Source organism: Nicotiana tabacum, chromosome 10, assembly GCF_000715075.1.
Source record: "Nicotiana tabacum cultivar K326 chromosome 10, ASM71507v2, whole genome shotgun sequence".
Lineage (NCBI taxonomy): Eukaryota > Viridiplantae > Streptophyta > Magnoliopsida > Solanales > Solanaceae > Nicotiana > Nicotiana tabacum.
The window spans coordinates 137,165,892-137,185,787 of record NC_134089.1 but is presented as its reverse complement, the minus strand read 5'-3'; the positions used below and the strand labels follow the sequence as shown (position 1 = coordinate 137,185,787).

Sequence of the window (19,896 nt, the reverse complement as noted above, 5' to 3'; positions counted from 1 at the left end):
ATCCAAGTGGTATAGTCAGCAAGGAACAAGCGCGGGGCCAATGTCAAGAAAGATATCCCCAGCAAAAGGGAATTGACAAAAGGATTGACGAGTTTCAAGAGGGATACCCTTGCCGAAATCAAAGGTTATAAACCTCAAGGCCAAGGCCCGTGGACAAATCAAGGAGAGCAATGAGCATGATTTGGGAAATTCATATGAGACTAAAAGGTCAGGGAAATGCCAGTTTCCGAGCTGTGCCACAAAAGAAGAGGGATATCCCCAACAGAAAGGGATCATCCCCAACAAATAATATCATCCCCAGCAAGTTTTTTGGAACGCAGAGCAGGGAAGGAGAAAGGGAAAAGCCATCCCCAGTAGGAGTATCACAACCAACCACCACAGTCGAATCTGAAAGGAAATGGCATTGATGGCGGAAAGGCATGCCATAAAGAAGATTATCAAACTGGGGCAAAAAATTTTCTTTTCATTTTGAAAATTTTCTGGAAGTCAGGTATCCACATGGGGAGGAAGAAAGATAACACCAGTCTTAAGGGAAGTGGGTTTTGAATCGGTGTTATCCACAGCAGTGTTGAAAGAAAGAAAATAACGAGTTTTAATAAAAGGATTTGTATCCCCAGCGGACAGAACCAAAGAGATGAAACTGGTGTTTAGAAAAATCAAAAGTCATTATCATCCCCAGCAGCTTCCAGAAGAATAAAGCATCGATTTGAAGGGATAAAATTCCTCAGCAGCGTTATCCTCAACAACGTTATCCCAAGAAGATAACACTTTTATCCCCAGCAGTGTTGAGAGAAAATAAAAAAATAATTGAAGGAGGGGAAGAAAGGAGACTCCCCCAGTGGTATTATCCCCAGCAAGCAAGTAAGTAATTCCCCAACATCATTATCCCCAACAGTCTCGTGGGAAGACAACACCAGCTTTTAAAGGAGGAAGCCATCCCCAGCAAGGCCACAAATCGGGCACCATTTTAAAACTGATAAATTTTTCTTTGCTTGAGAGTTGAAACAGGAACAAAGCAGCGCAAAGGAAAAAGAAAAGAAAAGAAGAAATTACAAAGGTAAGTTTCTCAAATCATTGATCTTTACATTTTCCTCCTATGATAAAAAGTCCTAATCTGATGAATTTCCCTCCCGATACAATCTTAGTCCGATGAAATTTTCTCCTAAGATATCAAATCTTAGTCCGATGAATTTTTTCTCCTAAGATATCAAATCTTAGTCCGATGAATTTTTCTCCTAAGATAGAAAACTTAGTCCGATGAATCTTTCTCCTAAGATCACAACAAAATGGACATAGTTTGACGATTTATCTCTTAGAGTCACAATCTTGGTCCGATGGAATTTTTTTTCTCCCAAGATAAGATATCAAATCTTAGTCCGATGAAATTTTCTCCTAAGATATCAAATCTTAGTCCGATGAATTTTTCTCCTAAGATAGAAAACTTAGTCCGATGAAATTTTCTCCTAAGACATCAAATCTTAGTCCGATGAATCTTTCTCCTAAGATATCAAATCTTAGTCCGATGAATTTTTCTCCTAAGATATCAAATCTTAGTCCGATGAATTTTTCTCCTAAGATAGAAATTTTAGTCCGATGAAATTTTCTCCCAAGACATCAAATCTTAGTCCGATGAATCTTTCTCCTAAGATATCAAATCTTAGTCCGATAAATTTTTCTCCTAAGATAGAAATTTTAGTCCGATGAAATTTTCTCCTAAGATATCAAATCTTAGTCCGATGAATCTTTCTCCTAAGATCATAACAAAATGGACCTAGTTTGACGATTTATCTCCTAGAGTCAAAATCTTGGTCCGATGGAATTTTCCTCCCAAGATAATATAACAAAATCTTAGTCCGATGAATCTTTCTCCTAAGATCACAACAAAATGGACCTAGTTTGACGATTTATCTCCTAGAGTCAAAATCTTGGTCAGATGGAATTTTCCTCCCAAGATAATATAACAAAATCTTAGTCGGATGAATCTTCTCCTAGGATCAAAATCTAGTCTGATGAATTTTCTCCTAGGATAATTTGAAAAAGAAGAAGTTTTGAATTTGAAAAAAAGGGAGTCATTTTTTTAGTTTTCTTAAGATTATCAATGTTCAGTTGTTGTCGAGGTCAGGAGCCCGCCTGAAGAGAGGAAAGGCGTTTTATTTTTAAAAGTTGAAATCTCGCCAGCCTAAAGAAAGGAATGACATTTTATTTTCAAAGTTGTTGTTGAAGTCAGGAGCCCGCCTGAAGAGAGGAAAGGCGTTTTATTTTTAAAATTGTTGAAATCTCGCCAACCTAAAGAAAGGAATGACATTTTATTTTTAAAGTTGTTGTTGAAATCTCGCCCGCCTGAAGAAAGGAATGGCGATTTATTTTTCAAAGTTGTTGTTGAAGTCAGGAGCCCGCCTGAAGAGAGGAAAGGCGTTTTATTTTTAAAAGTTGTTTAAATCTCGCCAGCCTAAAGAAAGGAATGGCATTTTATTTTCAAGTTGTTGAAGTTAGGAGCCCGCCTGAAGAGAGGAAAGGCGTTTTATTTTTCAAAGTTGTTGTTGAGGTCAGGAGCCCGCCTGAAGAGAGGAAATGCGTTTTATTTTTAAAGTTGTTTAAATCTCGCCAACCTAAAGGAAGGAATGGCATTTTATTTTCAAAGTTTTTGTTGAAATCAGGAGCCCGCCTGAAGAGAGGAATGACGTTTTATTTTCAAAGTTGTTGTTGAAGTCAGGAGCCCGCCTGAAGAGAGGAAAGGCGTTTTATTTTTCAAAGTTGTTGAGGTCAGGAGCCCGCCTGAAGAGAGGAAAGGCGTTTTATTTTTCAAAGTTGTTGTTGAGGTTAGGAGCCCGCCTGAAGAGAGGAAAGGCGTTTTATTTTTAAAGTTGTTTAAATCTCGCCAACCTAAAGAAAGGAATGACATTTTATTTTCAAAGTTGTTGTTAAAGTCAGGCGCCCACCTGTATAACGAGAAAAATACATTTCATATTTTTGCATTCAGGCGCCCATCTGTATAACGAGAGGAATACTTTTTAGTCTTATACTTCCGATCTTGAAATCAGTAACCCACCGGAAGGCAGAAGGTTACAACAGGAATCCCCAGCAGGAAACAATAAAAATCCCCAGCACCGAAAAGCAGAAGGTTGCAACAAGAGGTCCCAGCACAAATTCAAGCGCATGAGTCAAAAGGAAGAAAAGACGCGTCTTGAAAGAAGTGGCCTATGAACATGAAATTATGCCCAGCATAACAAATTTGATGAAGAAAGTTGTATCCCCAGAGGAACCACCGAAAAACTTAATGAAGGAGGTCATATCCCCAGTAGACCGAGCAAAATGATGAAAATTGGTATTCAGAAAAGCAAAAGGCCAGTGTCATCCCCAAGTTCTCGGAAGAAAAGCACCGGAAGAAACATAAGCCGACAAGAAAGCAAGGCAACAAGAACAAGTTGAAGATAGATGAGATCTTATGATCCGTAGTCTAGCCTAGCTTCTTGTTTTCTTTTAAGCACGATGTAACAAGGAGATTGGTAAGCAGTGATAACAGCATGCAACAGCAGTAACATTGCAGTCCCACGGTAGTCCCAACTACCAAAACTTCCCGAACTACATTAACCTGATTCCCCTTTAGCCAGGGATATATAGGAAACCTTTGAGATAAAGGTTCGGTTGAATCTTTTTCAAAAAAATGCTTCACACGGAGTACTCGGATGAGCAAAATCGCTCACTTTATCTTTGCACGAAAACCCTTCGTGTCTTCGGGCAAAGAGGGGCAGCTGTAAGCACGTGATTTTTGCCCTATGAAAGAATTACTCCCAAAAAAATTCAAAATAAAACGATTTTCCTTGGTGTGCAATTTTGAGAATTTTTGTGTTATTTTTCTTGTATTGTTTGCATTTGTCCGCGCATGTTTATTTTATAAATTAATAAAAAATACGTCGCATTTGCGTTTAGGATTTAAGTTTACAATTGTTAGTAATTAAGTTTGTTTTACAAAAATAAAAATTACAAAAATAGGCATCTTTTGCATTTTTAGCATTTAATGTCCAATTGTACAATTTTATGCTTAATTAATACTTAATTGTGTGTTAATTGTTATTGGGAGTTAATTTGCGCTTTTATAAATTAATTTAGTTCTAAATGATAATTTAAGGATGTTTAGAATTTAGTTTTAGAAAAATAAAAGAAGAAAAGAGAGCAAAAATATAAAGAAAATCGGAATTGGGCCTCTTCTTCAATTTCAAACCACAAGCCCAAAAAATACCCAACCTTCCCCATGACCCGGTCCATCTCAACACTGGTCGACCCGGTCCGCCCCATAACCCCTCTTCATTTTTCATTTTTTCCCAAAAAACAAAACAAAAACAAAACAAAAAAACCCCAAACCCTAAAAACTAACCCCATCCGCCCCCTCTCTTTCTCTTTCTCCTTCACCATCCCAAACACCCCAAAAACCCCAAGCAGCCATGGCTGCTGCCCTTTCCCCCTCACGCCTCACCCTCAACACACACATACATACGTTGTCGGACCACCTAAGTCAACCCCCCCACCGCCGGACAGAACCCCAAACGACCACAGTCCTTCAACACCAAGCTCCACCACGAAACATGTCGTCGTCCGCTGCTTCATCTTCTTCAGTCGTTTCCCAGCAGCTCCATCACGTCCAAACAAATCCCATGGCTGCTGGTCGATGCCCCTAGTGCCTCGCTTCTGCTACTTCTTCGTCGAACAACGACCAGCCACAAACGACCACCCTTCACCGGTCATTCGTTGATGCTGCCACTGCTTCGTCCGCCATGAACGATTGCCCTCCACCACTCAGCTCCCTCTCCTCACGCCCAGCAGCGAATCAGCAACACCATACCAGGCGACCACCCAGTCGCCACCCTCACGTCCATACATGACCAAACAAACCAGCCACCTCCCCTCATTCTCTTCTCCGCGAGCACCAAGTTAACCCATGGCTGTTACTTCCTAGTCGATCTCCGGCAGACCCAAACGTCTCACCTTCCATGCTGCCTCATCGAGCATTTGGTTCAACGACGAGACTCAACCATCCGCTTTCAGTCCAGTCCAACAACGAGACTCAACCATCTCGTTTGTTCGAGCTTTGGTCGGGGTTTGTCGAAGCAGTTCATATACAGTCGAGGTCGTCGAGTTGCAGCGCGTCGAGGTTGCCGTTCAAACCAGTCCCTTTAATATGGTAGGATTCCGACCAATTTTTGTGTTGTTGTTAGCTTTTCATTTTCTGTTCAATTCTCGTTTTGGGTAAAATTAAATGTTTGGTTCATTCTGATTTATCTCCTTCTCTGTATCGTTGCATATTTCAAGTTAGGAAGTTCAAATGTTTGGTTCAAATGATTTTGTTTTGTGTATTGTTTTGGTTTCCTGCTTTTTTGTTGTTCATCATATGAGTTTCAGTTTGCATTTTCGTTCCCGTTAATTGCGATTCATGTTGTTTCAAGTTTACTTTTGTTGTTAATATTGTTGTCTCCTTGCTCATTCATTTTTTGTCTAAGTTAACCAGGATTGGTTCCCAATATGGTTAACTTATTCCCATTAATTTGATGTTGTTCATCATTTAGTTTGAATTTGTTGTTTGAATTTGTTTAGAAATTGGTCATATTTGCTGTATTTTGGTTGAGATCGATTAGGTGAATTGGTTATAGCTGATGGGGTAGTTTTGTAAATTGCAGTACGTTCAGGGGTAAATTGGTAATTTCAGTAAAGTCGTAGGGGTATTTTTGGAATTGAACATTTGAACAATTGTTTAATCTTAATGCTTTGTCCACTAGGCATTAACAATATTAAAATAATACATTGTGGGGGACAAGACATAAATTAGTGGGGATGTGATATAATTGTTTAATATAATGGGGGACAAGACATAATGTAGTGGGGGTGAATAATGTAATTGTTTATGTTAAGCATGGGGGACAAGATATAATGGGGTGGGGTTGATATATTTATTTAATGTAGTGGGGGACAAAACATGTGGGCATGAGGGACAAGAGTTTAAAATAAAGAACACATTAAGTAGTGGGGACAAAGCATGCAATTGGGGGAATATTTCGGGTTGGGGATTCAAGACAAGAGTCTTGTTATAAATAGAGTCATTTGACACATCTTTAGGACTTGGATTTGAAGGACTTGGACTTGAAAGACTTGAACTTGAAAGACTTACTTAGAGAGAGAGGAAGACATTCTGAAAATCCTAAGAGAGTGTTGGAGAGTTTAAAAAGAGTAAACAAAAACAAAGCGAGAAACGAGTTTAGTTTCGGGTTTAATACACGTGCGGATTATTGCTGTTTAGTTTGTTTACATACTTTTGGGTTTGTTCTATTGAGTTGTTCGGTTTTCTTCAAAGTTTTCTCGGCCTTGAATCTGGTTCGAATTGCTGTTGTGGGGTTGCTGTTGTTGCTGTGTATTTATACTACTGCTGCTTCTACTAATCTTCATCTTCTTTCCTTGCTTTCCAAATACCAGGTACACAAACTGATACACTGGTTCATCTTGTAAGCCACTCGAAGCATGAATGCAAAAATGAGAAAGATTTGAAGTTGTAGTTTAATGTAGTCCTTTCTTTCTTTTACTGTCTATATGTAGAAAATTCTATGCGTTGCCATGTAAACTCTTTAAACGACTCACTTTCGAAACTTAACTATAATAACTCGAAAGTATGTAAATAAAGTAGGACCTTTTCTTCATTTATTTTAGAGAAAACGAAAAACAGAAAATATAGTCATTCTAAGATTATCCTTTTTTAAAAAAAAATAATAATAATGAAACGAGCCTCGCCAAATAAAAATGCAAATTACGGGGCCTTCAATAATTGGTCATAATAAATACTTAGAATTTGGGATGGACAGTTTAGTGAATTTCGCTGCCCTCCCCAAAGATAAATAACGCGTTAGACTCTTTAGGCGCGATTTAATTAAATTACCTTCTTAAACTCGGGTGCACATTTATGTGACCCAAATCCAAATCTCAACGGAGTTGAAATGTGTCTTTAATCACGGGTACATTGATTGTGACGTGACTCGAGATGCGTTTTCACAACGTTGCAAATTCCCCCAATAATAATAATAATAATTATAAATAACGAATGAGACGAGCCTCGACAAACAAGAATACCCAAAGTGCGGGGCCCTCAACGGATAGTTATTTCGAGTAATTAGATTCCGGGACAGGCCGTTTAGCAAATTTCGCGGCCCTACCCAAAATAATGATATGCTAGTCGCTTTAGGCGCGTATTTAATAATGTTATCTTCTTAAACTGGGGTGCACATTTATGTGACCCAAATCCAAATCTCAACAGAGTTGGAATGTGCCAACAACCACGGGTGTATTGATGTGACGTGGTTCGAGATGTGTTTCCACGATGTTGCAATTCTTGATAAAAATAATAGTAAATGATAAAAGCGGTTAAAAGTTAAAATTCGCACATAGGTTCAACATGTATTAAATCAGATAAACAAGCCGAATATGACAGTTGAGCAACCGTGCTAGAACCACGGAACTCGGGAATGCCTAACACCTTCTCCCGGGTTAACAGAATTCCTTATCCGGATTTCTGGTTCGCGGACTGTAATACAGAGTCATTCTTTTCCTCGATTCGGGATTAAATTGGTGACTTGGGACACTCTAAATCTCCCAAGTGGCGACTCTGAAATAAACAAATAAATCCTGTTTCGATTGTCCTTTAATTGGAAAAACTCCTTCACCTCCTGCGGGGGCGGAAAAAGGAGGTGTGACAATTATTTCCTTATATAATCGGTCATAGTTTTAATATACCATTCATAAAAAGTATTCAATTATTAATCAGGAAAAAATTCTAGAGAATGTTTCTTCAAAAGAAAAAGAAATTTAGTAATATTTTCTTATATTAATCGATGTCAGCACTTTATGCAGTTTATAAATTTTGTTTTAATTATTAATTAGATTAGATACACAATTCTGGAGAATGTTCAAAAAGAAAAGGTGTGAGCACATGATTTTTGCCCTATGTGAGAATTGCTCCCAAAAATTCAAAATAAAATAATTTTCCTTTGTGTGCAATTTTGAGAATTTTCGTGGCATTTTTGGATAATTATTTGTATTTTGTCTGTGCATGTTTATTTGTTAAATTAATAAAAAATACAAAAATATGTCGCATTTGCATTTAGGATTTGATTCTACAATTAGGAGCAATTAAGTTTGTTTTGCAAGAACAAAAAATCATAAAAATAATGTAAGTTGTAGTTTTAGCATTTAATGTCCAAATTGTGTGATTTTATCGTAATTGCTATTTAATTGTGTGTTAATTGTTATTGAAAGTTAATTAGCACTTTTATGAATTAATTTAGTTATATAGGATAATTTAGGATTTTTAGAATTTAGTTTTAGTTTAAGAAAAAATAAAAGAAGAAAAAAGAAGCAATGGAAATAAGAAGAAAATCGGATTGGGCCACCTTTTTAAATTAAATCAACCAGGCCTAAACCAAATAACCCCCACCGGGTCGACCCGGTCCGCCCCATAACCCCAAGAAACACCCCCCCTTCTTCTATTTTTCATTTTTCATTTTTCCAACCCCAAAACCCTAAAACCACCCGCCCCCTCTCCTCTTCATCTTCCCCAAACCACCCCCCCTTCCCCCTCAAGCTCCCATGGCTGCCCTCCTCACCACCATCTACCCCAAGCGACCCTCTAGCTCCAAGCGACCCCCCCCCCACGGCTGCCCCTTCCTCCTTCATCTTCTTCGAACCCACCACGTCCATGGCTGCCCTCCCCGTCGTCCCCATCGTCCCTCACGTCCAGCTCCAACGACCCCTCCCATGGCTGCCCTTCTCCCCTCCATCTACCCCGAACGACCCCTCCAGCTCCAGCTTCAAATGACCCCCCCATGACTGCCCTCTCCTCGTCGCCAACCTACAGCCCCATGGCAGCCCTCCAGTTGCAAGCTCCAGCTCCCATGCCCATGGCTGACCTCCTCCTCTCACCAGCGAACGACCAACCAGCTGACCATCGACCACCCTTCTCCGTCGAGCAGCAACGAGCAACAACATCTCCAACCTCCGTTGCAACCAGCTGTAAAACCAGCCTCCCTCGTCGTCGAAACCAAGCGACCAGTCTGCTGCTGTTATCACCATAACCCGACATCTAGCTTCATCCGCGAATGACCACAAACCAGTGAACTCTTTCGTCACTTCATCAAAAAAATGAAAAGGGGCTAAAAACAGCGAGGTTTGTTCATGCGTGTCGAGGTCGCCGTTCGAACCCGGACTTCAAACTAGTAGGTTTCCGTTCTCTTTTCTTTTAGTTTTCGTTCAGCGAATTCATCTTCCGCTCCTTTTCTTCTTTCTATGATTGTGTTTGTGTTCTGATGGGTTGGTTTGAATTCGAACCCAGGTCTTTGTTTGTATTAGAGATAATTCATGTTCATTTTTGTTTGAAGTTCGTTAGTTTTTCATCAAGTGATTTAATGTCGAGTGTTTATGTGCTGGTCCTTAGTTTTTGATTTAGTTTGAATCATTCATCTTTGTTATGATGTTGTTTGATTTAGTTTGAGGTCAACTGATGATTGAGTTTAGTGGTTTGAATCTACTTGTTTGTCCTATTAAGTTTGTTGATATGAATCTGACCATGATAAACGGAATTGGGAGTTAGCTTCATGTGTTTAATTTGTCAATTGTCAGGCTTGATTTGGTTATAGCTGCTATAGTTTGGTTAATTGATTAGAGGAATTGGTTATAACTGATATGGTTTTGGTACAGGTTGAAAGGGGATGGGGCAGAATGGTAATTTCAGTAGTTTCAGGGGTAATATGGGAAATGAGCCTTAAAAAATGATTAATTTGAGTGCTCCGTCCACTAAGCACTAATAATATTAAAATAATACGTAGTGAGGGACAAGATATGATGGTGGGAATTAATACATTATTTAGTGCATAATGGGGGACAAGACATGTGGTAGTGGGAATTAATACATTATTTAATACATGGTGGGGGACAAGACATGTGGTAGTGGGCAATAATGCATTGTTTAATATAGTGGGGGATAAGACATGTGGTAGTGGGAACTAATACATTTGTTTAATATAGTGGGGAATAAGGCATGCAAGTGTGGGGAACAAAACATAATGGTATGAAAAGATTAAAAAGGGATTGATTAAAATATGTTGCTCATACCTGTTTTGGGTTATAAATAGAGTCACTTAGGACAGATTTAGGGGCGGAATTTTTGGAGAGAGTTTGGAGGCTGGTTTTTGGAGGAAGAAAATCGTTTCTCTTCCAATTTTTCTTAGAGTCTAGGCTGGATTTTTAACATTTAAAAGTTCAGTAATTTGAGAGTAAAAAACAGGCTGATTATTTCTGGGTTTTCACTGAGGTTTTAAGTGGTTGTTGAGTTTGTTACTTCTGGTCTGCGTTGGTTGGTGTGGGTGCTGTTTCATTGAGTATGCTGGAACCCTGTTGGTTTTCAAATCTGTCACTGAGTATTCTGTTTACTGGTTGTTGCTGGCTATTACTGTTGTTGACCGCTCCTTCATCTTCTTGTATTTCCGTTATCCAGGTACATGTTCTATAGCTCTCAAATTTAAAGGAAAGGAAGTAAAGAGTTGTTGGAATGGATTGCTGAAAATAACTGTTTCTTTGTGTTTAATTTGATGTATAAGCAGTAGTTCATTTGATATTTCATAGTATGTATTGGAATGATTTTGAAATGCATAAACTGGACTGATTGAATCTATTTCTACAAATATGGAATATCAATTGTAATTAATCTTAGTTTGTGATTACTAGTTATGAAATATAGTGTAGTTATTTCTTTCTTTTTTTCAGTAGTCGTGTAATAGTTTCAAATAGGTTATGCCACAAAACGGGTTCAAATAGTTCATGGAAATCAGCATGTTGGTTTAATAGGGTTAGTTCTGAAATTGCGAGTTCACTTGAGTAAGTAACATCACTTTAAATAGCAATGTGAATAACGTTAGTAACTAATATTCTCAAATGTTAATGATTGATGTTAGCCTGATGTCAATTTTTAAGCATTGACGCATGTCTTCGACAAGTCGTAAAAATCGTTAAAAAATGGTTTTGTATTACACATAGTTAATTCCAATAGTTCAATTCATCTAATAATGTTAGTTTAAATTAATCAAAGAATAGTTAGTTTGTTTTGATATTACTGGGTGTCAATCTCGTGTTCTATTCATAATCTCAACTTTGGTGTTATTAACTAATAGAATAAGGAACGATACAATCTCCCTTGAGCAAGCTCTGTTGCAATTTTCCGTTTGCATTTGTCTTGATCTAATAATTAATAAGAGGCATGAGCTTATAAGCATTTAACTAAATAGGATCTTTTCTCTTTTATTTTAGAGACGAACTTAATAGAAAAATGTAGTCACTTTTAGGATTGTCCTTTTAAAATAAATGAGACGAGCCTCGACAAACAAAAATACACAAGCTGCAGGGCCCTCTATATGTGTTAGTAAAATTACTTAGACTTCGGGATGGGCCGTTTAGCAAAATTTCACGGCCTCGCCCAAAATAATGATATGCTAGTCGCTTTAGGCGCGCCTTTAATAATTTACTTTCTTAAACTCGGGTGCACATTTATGTGACCCAAATCCGAATCTCAACGGAGTCGAAATGTGTCGCTAATCACGGGTACATTGATTGTGACGTGGTTCGAGATGCATGTCCATGACGTTGCAAATTCCTTTTAAAAATAATGAATGAGACGAGCCTCGACAAACAAGAATACACAAACTGCGGGGCCCTCAACGGACAGTTATTTCAAATGCTTAGATTTCGAGACAGGTTGCGTAGCGAACTTTATGGCTTTTCTCAAAATAACAACGCGTTAGTATCTTTAGACGCGTATTTAATAATGTTATCTTCCTAAACTCGGGTGCACATTTATGTGACCCAAATCCAAATCCCAACGAAGTTGGAACGTATCGAAAACTGCGGGTACATTTAGGTGGCGCAATTCGAGATGCATTCTCACGACGTTGCAATTCTTTGAATAAATAATAACAAAAGCGGTAAACAGTTGAATTTGCACGTAGGTTCATCATTGTATAAAATCAGATAATCAAGCCGAATATGACAGTTGAGCGACTGTGCTAGAACCACGGAACTCGGGAATGTCTAACACCTTCTCCCGGGTTAACAGAATTCCTTATCCGGATTTTTTAGTGCGCAGACTGTTAAACAGAGTCATTCTTTTCATCGATTCGGGATTCAACCGGTGACTTAGGACACCACAAATCTCCCAAGTGGCGACTCTGAATCTTTAAATAAAATCCTGTTTCGATTGTCCTTTAATTGGAAAAACTCCCTTTACATATACCTTTTTCCGGGGTGTGGGTGAAAAAGGAGGTGTGACAAAAGGTATTTAATATTATTTCCTTGTATAACTCGGTGACAGCTCTAGCAATTCTTTAACAAAAAATCAATTAGTAATTAGATACAAAATTCTAGAGAATGTTCCTTCAAAAGGAAAAAATATTTAGTACTATTTAGTTATACAATTCGGTGACACTTTATGCAATTCAAAAAATTCAATTATTAGTTAGATACAAAAGAATATCAATTAATAACTTTAATTAATGTTATACAAATAGAATCCAACAAATTAAAGAATTATTATTTCAACTTAAAATCAATGTGTAAGAAACAAAATTAAAACTTAATTGATTCTTTCTCAAAAAACGATACCTACCATAACTGAATTATACACAAATTTTAATTAAAGATACTTATAGTAATGTATATTTTACACAAATAATGTCAGATACAAAGCTTGTACTAAATAAAAAATTATTATTTCAACTTAAAATTAAAATAAGATACAAAACAAAAATTTAATTAATTTTTTCTCAAAAAAGGATACCGACCATAACTGAATTATACATAAAAATTTAATTAAAAGTACCTACAGTAATGTATATTGTACCCAAATAAGGTCAGATACGAAGCTTGATCAATTAGCGGTGGATTTTCATTAATTATAAATATATAGATATAGATATAAATATAAATATGGATATATAGATTAGATTTGTCTAATATCTATTTAGATTATGGATAAAATTTATTAAACTACTTCCATCAATTATGTTTCTATTTATAATTTCTAATTATTAATGTTGTCTTCAAATTGCCAAGTGGTTTCTTTTAAGCTTGCCACTTGGCTTAACACATGCTTCACTACTCTCTTGTATAGATAGTATTTGTCTAAACTATCATTTAAAAATATTTCACTTAGTAGTTAGTACTACTTTACTAATTAACATAATCATAGATTTAAAAAAAGTTACAAATTACCCTGCAACAAATTCAGTCTAACAAAACAACTACTCTAATAAATAAAAAGCTTGAATAATTTATTGCACGTCGCTAACCAACAGAGTCATCAACAACAACAACAACAACGACCCAGTATAATCCCACAAGTGGGGTCTGGGGAGGGTAATATGTACGCAGACCTTACCCCTACCCCGAAGGGTAGAGAGGCTGTTTCCAGGAGACCCTCGGCTCAAAAAAGCAACAGCAGCCGATATATTAGTACCATAAAAATGCATAATAAAATAACAGCAATATATAAGAGATATGAAATACAAAATACGAAATACGAAATAGATGACTGGTATAGTAAAACTAGAAGGTAAAGCCCTGCATCAATAGACGACCAATGATATTCTTAGTCTAACTCCTAACTAGCTAGTCTCACTCTATTGTGCTGTAGAAATATTCCCAACTCTCTCCTAACCTACAACCTTAATGCTCGACCTCCATAATTCCCTGTCAAGGGCCATGTCCTCAGTAATCCTAAGTTGCGCCATGTCCTGTCTGATCACCTCTCCCCAATACTTCTTAGGTCGTCCTCTACCTCTCCGCATGCCCACTACAGCCAGTCGCTCACACCTCCTCACCAGTGCATCAGTGCTCCTCCTCTGAATGTGCCCGAACCATGTGAATGTGCTCCTCCTCTGAATGTGCCCGACACTCACTAGTCACTTTATGGGACCCACGATCCATATAGAGCAGGGGTGGGCTGACCATTCTAAGGTCCGTCAAAATAACGAGCTAACTCGACCAGCCATATTGACAGCTCTATGAGCATATATGGAAAATTTTATTTTGTGTCTCATACAATTGACACTAGTTGTATGAGGTAACTTTTTTGTCTCACAGTTTTGTGGACCCAAATTTTCGTGGATTCAAAAGTGTAATATTGGGGTCCACAAATTTGTGAGACAAAAAAGAGTCTCATACGATCAATGTCAATTGTATCAAACACAAAATAAAACTTCTCAGCATATATGGACACTTCTTCACGTGAAGCAACGATATAATAAGTGTTTTTTGGTTGCTTTCAGGTATTAAGAAATTCAACTTTTAATATCAATTAATAATGAAATTAATTATATTAATTTTTTTTTTTACATAAACTTTTCTAGCACATAATTTAATATTATTTAATCCAAGCACAATGTAGGAAAAAAATAATTAATTTATTCTTAAAATCTAAAAAAATTATTTATTTTGGACCACAAAAAAAATCAAAAAATAGCTTACTATGGACGGGAGGGAGTAACATTTAAGCATAAATATACTAATATTTAATCAGAAAAAAAAAAAAAAGAGAAAGGACTGTGAAAGAGAAGTAAGAAATATAGTAGGATACCACGTCTATTTCGTAAACGCGCATCTTGCTTGATAAATACATATATACCAAATCTAAACCTCACTTTCCGCAAGATTCCAGATCTGTGACTGTGAACATTGCTTCGTTCGAAGTTGCTCTAATGGCTGGCCGTTACAATGATAATCCGTTTGCTGAAGATGAAGTGAACCCTTTTGCGGTACATCGCTTTACTCTTCTTTAGTAGTACTACTATCTTTGGTGCTCCCTATTTTTGAAATTTTTAATTTCATACTCTGGAAAATAAATGGGGTTTGGATTAGTGGTTTTCTTGTTCTGAAAAAAAAAAGAGTTTTTGCAGAAAGTTAATTACGGGAGTATGAAGTTCTTGATCAAAAAAAGGGGTATGGAGTTTTTTTCTTTTTCTAAATTTCGTTGGTCCAGTTTCCAGATCTGTTAATTGGATTTTGATACTTGGTTCAATTTAAGCTAGCATAATTGTTCTTTTTTAGGATTCTGGAGCTACTTGAATTTCACTGAACGAGCTTGTAATAATTGAACTATTGTAGAATTGAGCTGTGACCTGGTTTTCAGCTGAGAATCATGCAACATAACAATGTATTGGTCGAATTTTTACATTAGGTGAATGCAATGGTTTCAGCAGTAGATTTGGAATTTGTGTCTGTAGAAGAGTAGTAGTAGTAGTAGTGACAGATTAGGAGAACAATATCAGTTTTTGAAGGAGAGGACTGAGAAGGAGGATCACAGTTCTCTTGCCTTTTCTACTTTGTAAAGTGTTCAAATGGTAGAGTTCTTAATGTGCTGCAGTGTCAGAAAGAACATCTTTGGATTAATAGTGTTTTCTGTAACATCTGTTGGATAATTGGTTGTTGACCTTGAAATTTATGAATGTCTTGCTCAGTGCTGATTCAATTTTGGCAGATAGAACTTAAATTTTGCCATTTGTATTTCACTCTTCCTGCAAAATGTTACGTGAATCGTGCTTCTTTTATTTTCCTTTTCAAAATTTTCAATTTGCTTCATAGGGTAATTTTATTTTTCTTGTTTTCGAACCAAGGTCCTCAAGGTAATGGTCGATAGAATTATGGAAGTGGTCCATTTTTAATGACCGTAATAAGATTACTTTCTTCAAAGTTTCCAAACGTTTTCTCGTTTGAAAGCAGAGTTACTGAAGATTTGGAAAATGCAATTGTTACGTTTTCTTGAATTCTATATAATCTTATATGTAATAAATGTGTAAAATTCCTGTAACCCCATGAAAATCCCAAATCCTTCTAAAAATGTGGAGCATAGGCTAAGGTATTTTCATAAATGGAGCCATCTCTCGAAAAAGAGAACTATATAAAAAGGAAGCAATTCCTGCAGACTCTGGATCATCCTAGTCAGCCAGTGGTAGCAATTTACACCATACAAATATCGGGATTTGATATTAATATTAATATTGAAATACCACCATTACGATAGGGTCCCCATCGAGTATCTTAATCCTAGCTCCTCAGGCCTTCTAGTGACCTGAGAATGCATTTAACAAGATGGTAGTGCATTTTGCAGTTGCAACTAGTGAATTGTCAGCACGACGAGGATGTAGTTTGTCTTCTGTGCGATATCGAAACAATTTTGTCTACCCACGGGAAGAATCCCAACTAGCGAAATGTACAACTAGGTCTGATCTTTATGCATCTGTATTTTTTGAACACCTTGTCCTCTTTCCATGACGTATTTATGGTCTGCAATGATATTGTGATTCTCAATCTAGTTTGTTTTATATTCTGAAATAATTGGAACAGAAGAGTTTCAATCCCGTTAAAGCTGAATCAAAATCCTTTTCCTCTCCTGTGTACATATTATGCAAGGCCTTGATCTTCATTGCTGAATAGTGAGAACATCCAATTGTATGTTCTTTTAGTCCTAGTAATTGTAAACAGTACCTCATTGTGTATTATGGAACTTAATACTTACTAAAATCTGCAGAATAATGGAAGTGTTGCCCCTGCTAGGCCTTCCCCTCTTCCTCATGAACCCGCTGGATATGACCGCGGCGCAACGGTTGATATTCCTCTCGATGGTTCAAAGGTGAAGCAGATTTTGTAAAATGAGCTCATACTTTGTAATTGCCTGTGATTACTGTAAATGTGTTCACTTGGTGCGTAGGTTTAAGTGATCCTTTCTTTTACTCATATAACTAATCAGGACCTGAAGAAGAAGGAGAAGGAACTCCAAGCTAAAGAGGCTGAACTGAAAAAAAGAGAACAGGTGGGTAGTTGCTCTACATTGCCTTGTAGTATATGTCTTGCTTGTCTTCCGGAATAGAAAGTACAATCTTTCGTCAAAGATCTTTTGTTATTCAATGGCTTGTCAGTTATGGAATTCCTGTAAGATTACTGGATATATACTACCAGATAATTACTGTTGTCTAGCTCTAGAATATTAGTGTTTTTTATTTGGTTCAAGGTGCTGTGGACTGTCTTTTGTCTTTTAGGCATTCTGTGAATAATTAATTTGACAAGTTTATTGGTTTCATGTAGGAACTTAAAAGGAAGGAGGATGCAATAACAAGAGGTAGTTTTCCACTGTATGCACATATATCTTTGAAGTCTTGAACTGAATCAGGGGTTTGAATCATGCTTTCCTCTCTGTGAACTGACTATGTTTCATATCTCTTTTATTCTTTTTTTCAGCTGGTGTAGTTATAGAGAATAAGAACTGGCCACCTTTCTTCCCCATCATTCATCATGATATCGCAAATGAAATTCCAATCCATCTACAGAAGTTGCAATATGTTGCATTCACTACATTATTGGGTATGTCCTCATGTCCTCTGTACAACTCCCTATTCTATGAATGCTATTAGTGCCTCTCACTTGACCTTTCTAGTAAGTATTCTTCAACCTTTTAGGTTAACCTGACCTGGAGATTGTGATGCATATTAATAGTTTTCACTACTTTCTCTTACTTTGCTGTCTATTTGCATAATTGCGTTTATGCTTCTAAGGATTGCAAAACATAAACTCCATCTTTTAAACAATTTTTGTGCTAATGGTTTTAGTGACACTTGGATCAAGAGGGTCTACAATATCCTCTAAGTGCCTGTAAATATCTCTGGAATTTGCGATAAGATTTAAAAGTCATACTGTTTTGGGTAACTGGTAGCTGGTTACATCTCAAATCTACCTGTCCAAATTGAGAAATCAGAAAATAGAGAATGAGGAATTCCTAGATGGTTTTTGTTGGAATAATCATGACAGTCATTGACTTCTTTTATTGTTGAACTGGACTAGTTTATCTAATTAATGCTCTTATGGTGGTTGACTGACTTAGGACATGGTGGATTGCAGGTTTGGCAGCCTGTCTTGTATGGAACCTTGTAGCTGTCACCTTAGCTTGGATCAGAGGACAAGGTTGCTGTGGAACTGAAATTACTAACCTCTCCTATCCTTTAATTGAATTAACCATCTAAAGTTAGCATTTTGTCACTGTAGGTCCAACGATCTGGTTGCTTGCTGTTATCTACTTAATAGCAGGTGTCCCAGGAGCCTATGTATTGTGGTATCGGCCTCTCTATCGTGCAATGAGGTACACATTTGTCCGTCCTTAGTGTGGGAAAATAGATGTGGGCTCCCCAATGGGAGGAAATAGATTTATGGAATATTATTTTTCTTTTTGTTTCCGTAGAGTGGCTTTACCTTCCGGAAGAATCTATATCTGATATCCATTTTGTTTGCAGGACTGACAGTGCGTTGAAGTTTGGGTGGTTTTTCTTAAGCTACGTGGTAAATACTTACATTTCCTTTTTAGTTTTTCTTTATACTCTTGAGTTGCTTATTGAGGATTCTGACTACTTATTTTCATCTTGTAGTTTCATATTGGATTCTGCATTGTTGCTGCTGTGGCACCTCCAATTTTCTTCAAGGGGAAATCTTTGACGTAAGTTGCTTTTTTATGTCAGAAAGGGGAATGGTTGCTGGTGCAACACGTTCCTTGGATATGAAATCGGTTGCATTACCTTCCTGTTCGAGAAGCCCATGTTTGCCTGAGCTCAAGCATTTGAATTACATCTGAATAATATGATATATTCTAATTTAAAAAAATGACTCATTCTTTTTCCATTTCCTTGTTTAACAGTGGTATCTTGCCTGCAATTGATCTTTTGGGCTGGCATGCTTTGGTTGGGGTGAGCTTTTATATTTTTGTCTGAAAGGTTACTTTTAAAACCACTAGTTAGTTGTATATTTCATCTGAGTTCATATTCATGTTATTTTGGAAATGAACAATTCTCCAGTATTATCAGTATGCTCTTCTTGGCCCACTACTTGTGATAGAATTTGATGAGTAATTCTTTTGCCATCATTATTTTTGGTGAAAAATTTCACCTCTTAAGCGTGCTTTCTCGTTGCAGATATTCTACTTCATTGGAGCTGCATTCTTCTGTCTTGAAACACTAATCAGTATATGGGTTATACAGGTTTAGTTATCCACCTCTCTGTCATATTACTTTGTGATTTGTGTCTCATCTTCTGATTTGCTCTCCACGTTGTGCAGCAAGTCTACATGTATTTCCGGGGAAGTGGAAAAGCTGCAGAGATGAAGAAAGAGGCTGCAAGATCGACTATGATGGCAGCATTGTAACACCATTGTGGGGTGCGCGAACATGTGCAGTTTTGGGCTTCGGGTTCGTTAAATTCTTTGATTGCTTATTCCCTTACACCTTAACTGGATTCCTGAGTGTTTCTGAAGTACATAGTGGTAATCACAGTGCATTTGAACAAATATGATGTTAAAGAGTAATACTTACCCTTTCTGGGATTTTTCTTTACACTCTCATCTCATGGCCCTCTGGGAACAGCCTGACCTTATTTCTTTGAAAATCTTTGAAATGCTTGACGGTTTCCTATGCTATTTCTGTTATTCAATATGCAAACCTTTGCCAGCATCACAATTTTACAATTCAATCTAAAGCAATTACTTGTACCACTAGATTAACAAGAAAAGAAGTATTTACAGGTCTCTATCAGTGTCAAGAAGTTGATTTTCAACGACTATCACACAGATTAAGAAAGAAATGTAAATAACAATTAGCAGGATGAAATTTTAAAAATGGAAATTACAGAGACATTTAGGGTGTGTTTAGCAAGAATTGAAAATGCTTTTTTTTATTGTTCTTTTCTATTTCTATTTTATGGTGTTATTGTTCTTTTTCTTTCCTTTTCTCCCCCCTCTGAGCAATCAACATTCTTACTTTTATCTCCCTTTCATCCTCATTCCCT

At 37.0% G+C, this 19,896-nt stretch overlaps 1 protein-coding gene across 1 annotated transcript; it reads left to right on the top strand.

Moving 5' to 3' along the window:
* Window positions 1-14,620: 14,620 nt before the first annotated feature.
* On the top strand, window positions 14,621-19,550 carry LOC107812192 (secretory carrier-associated membrane protein 1-like). The gene is made up of 12 exons (XM_016637228.2): window positions 14,621-14,831; window positions 16,604-16,705; window positions 16,823-16,885; window positions 17,158-17,191; window positions 17,311-17,433; window positions 17,968-18,030; window positions 18,112-18,205; window positions 18,357-18,402; window positions 18,489-18,556; window positions 18,755-18,803; window positions 19,029-19,094; window positions 19,172-19,550. Exons 1-12 carry the CDS (start codon window positions 14,775-14,777, stop codon window positions 19,256-19,258), a joined length of 852 nt encoding a protein of 283 aa, XP_016492714.1. The 5' UTR covers window positions 14,621-14,774; the 3' UTR covers window positions 19,259-19,550.
* Window positions 19,551-19,896: the final 346 nt, after the last annotated feature.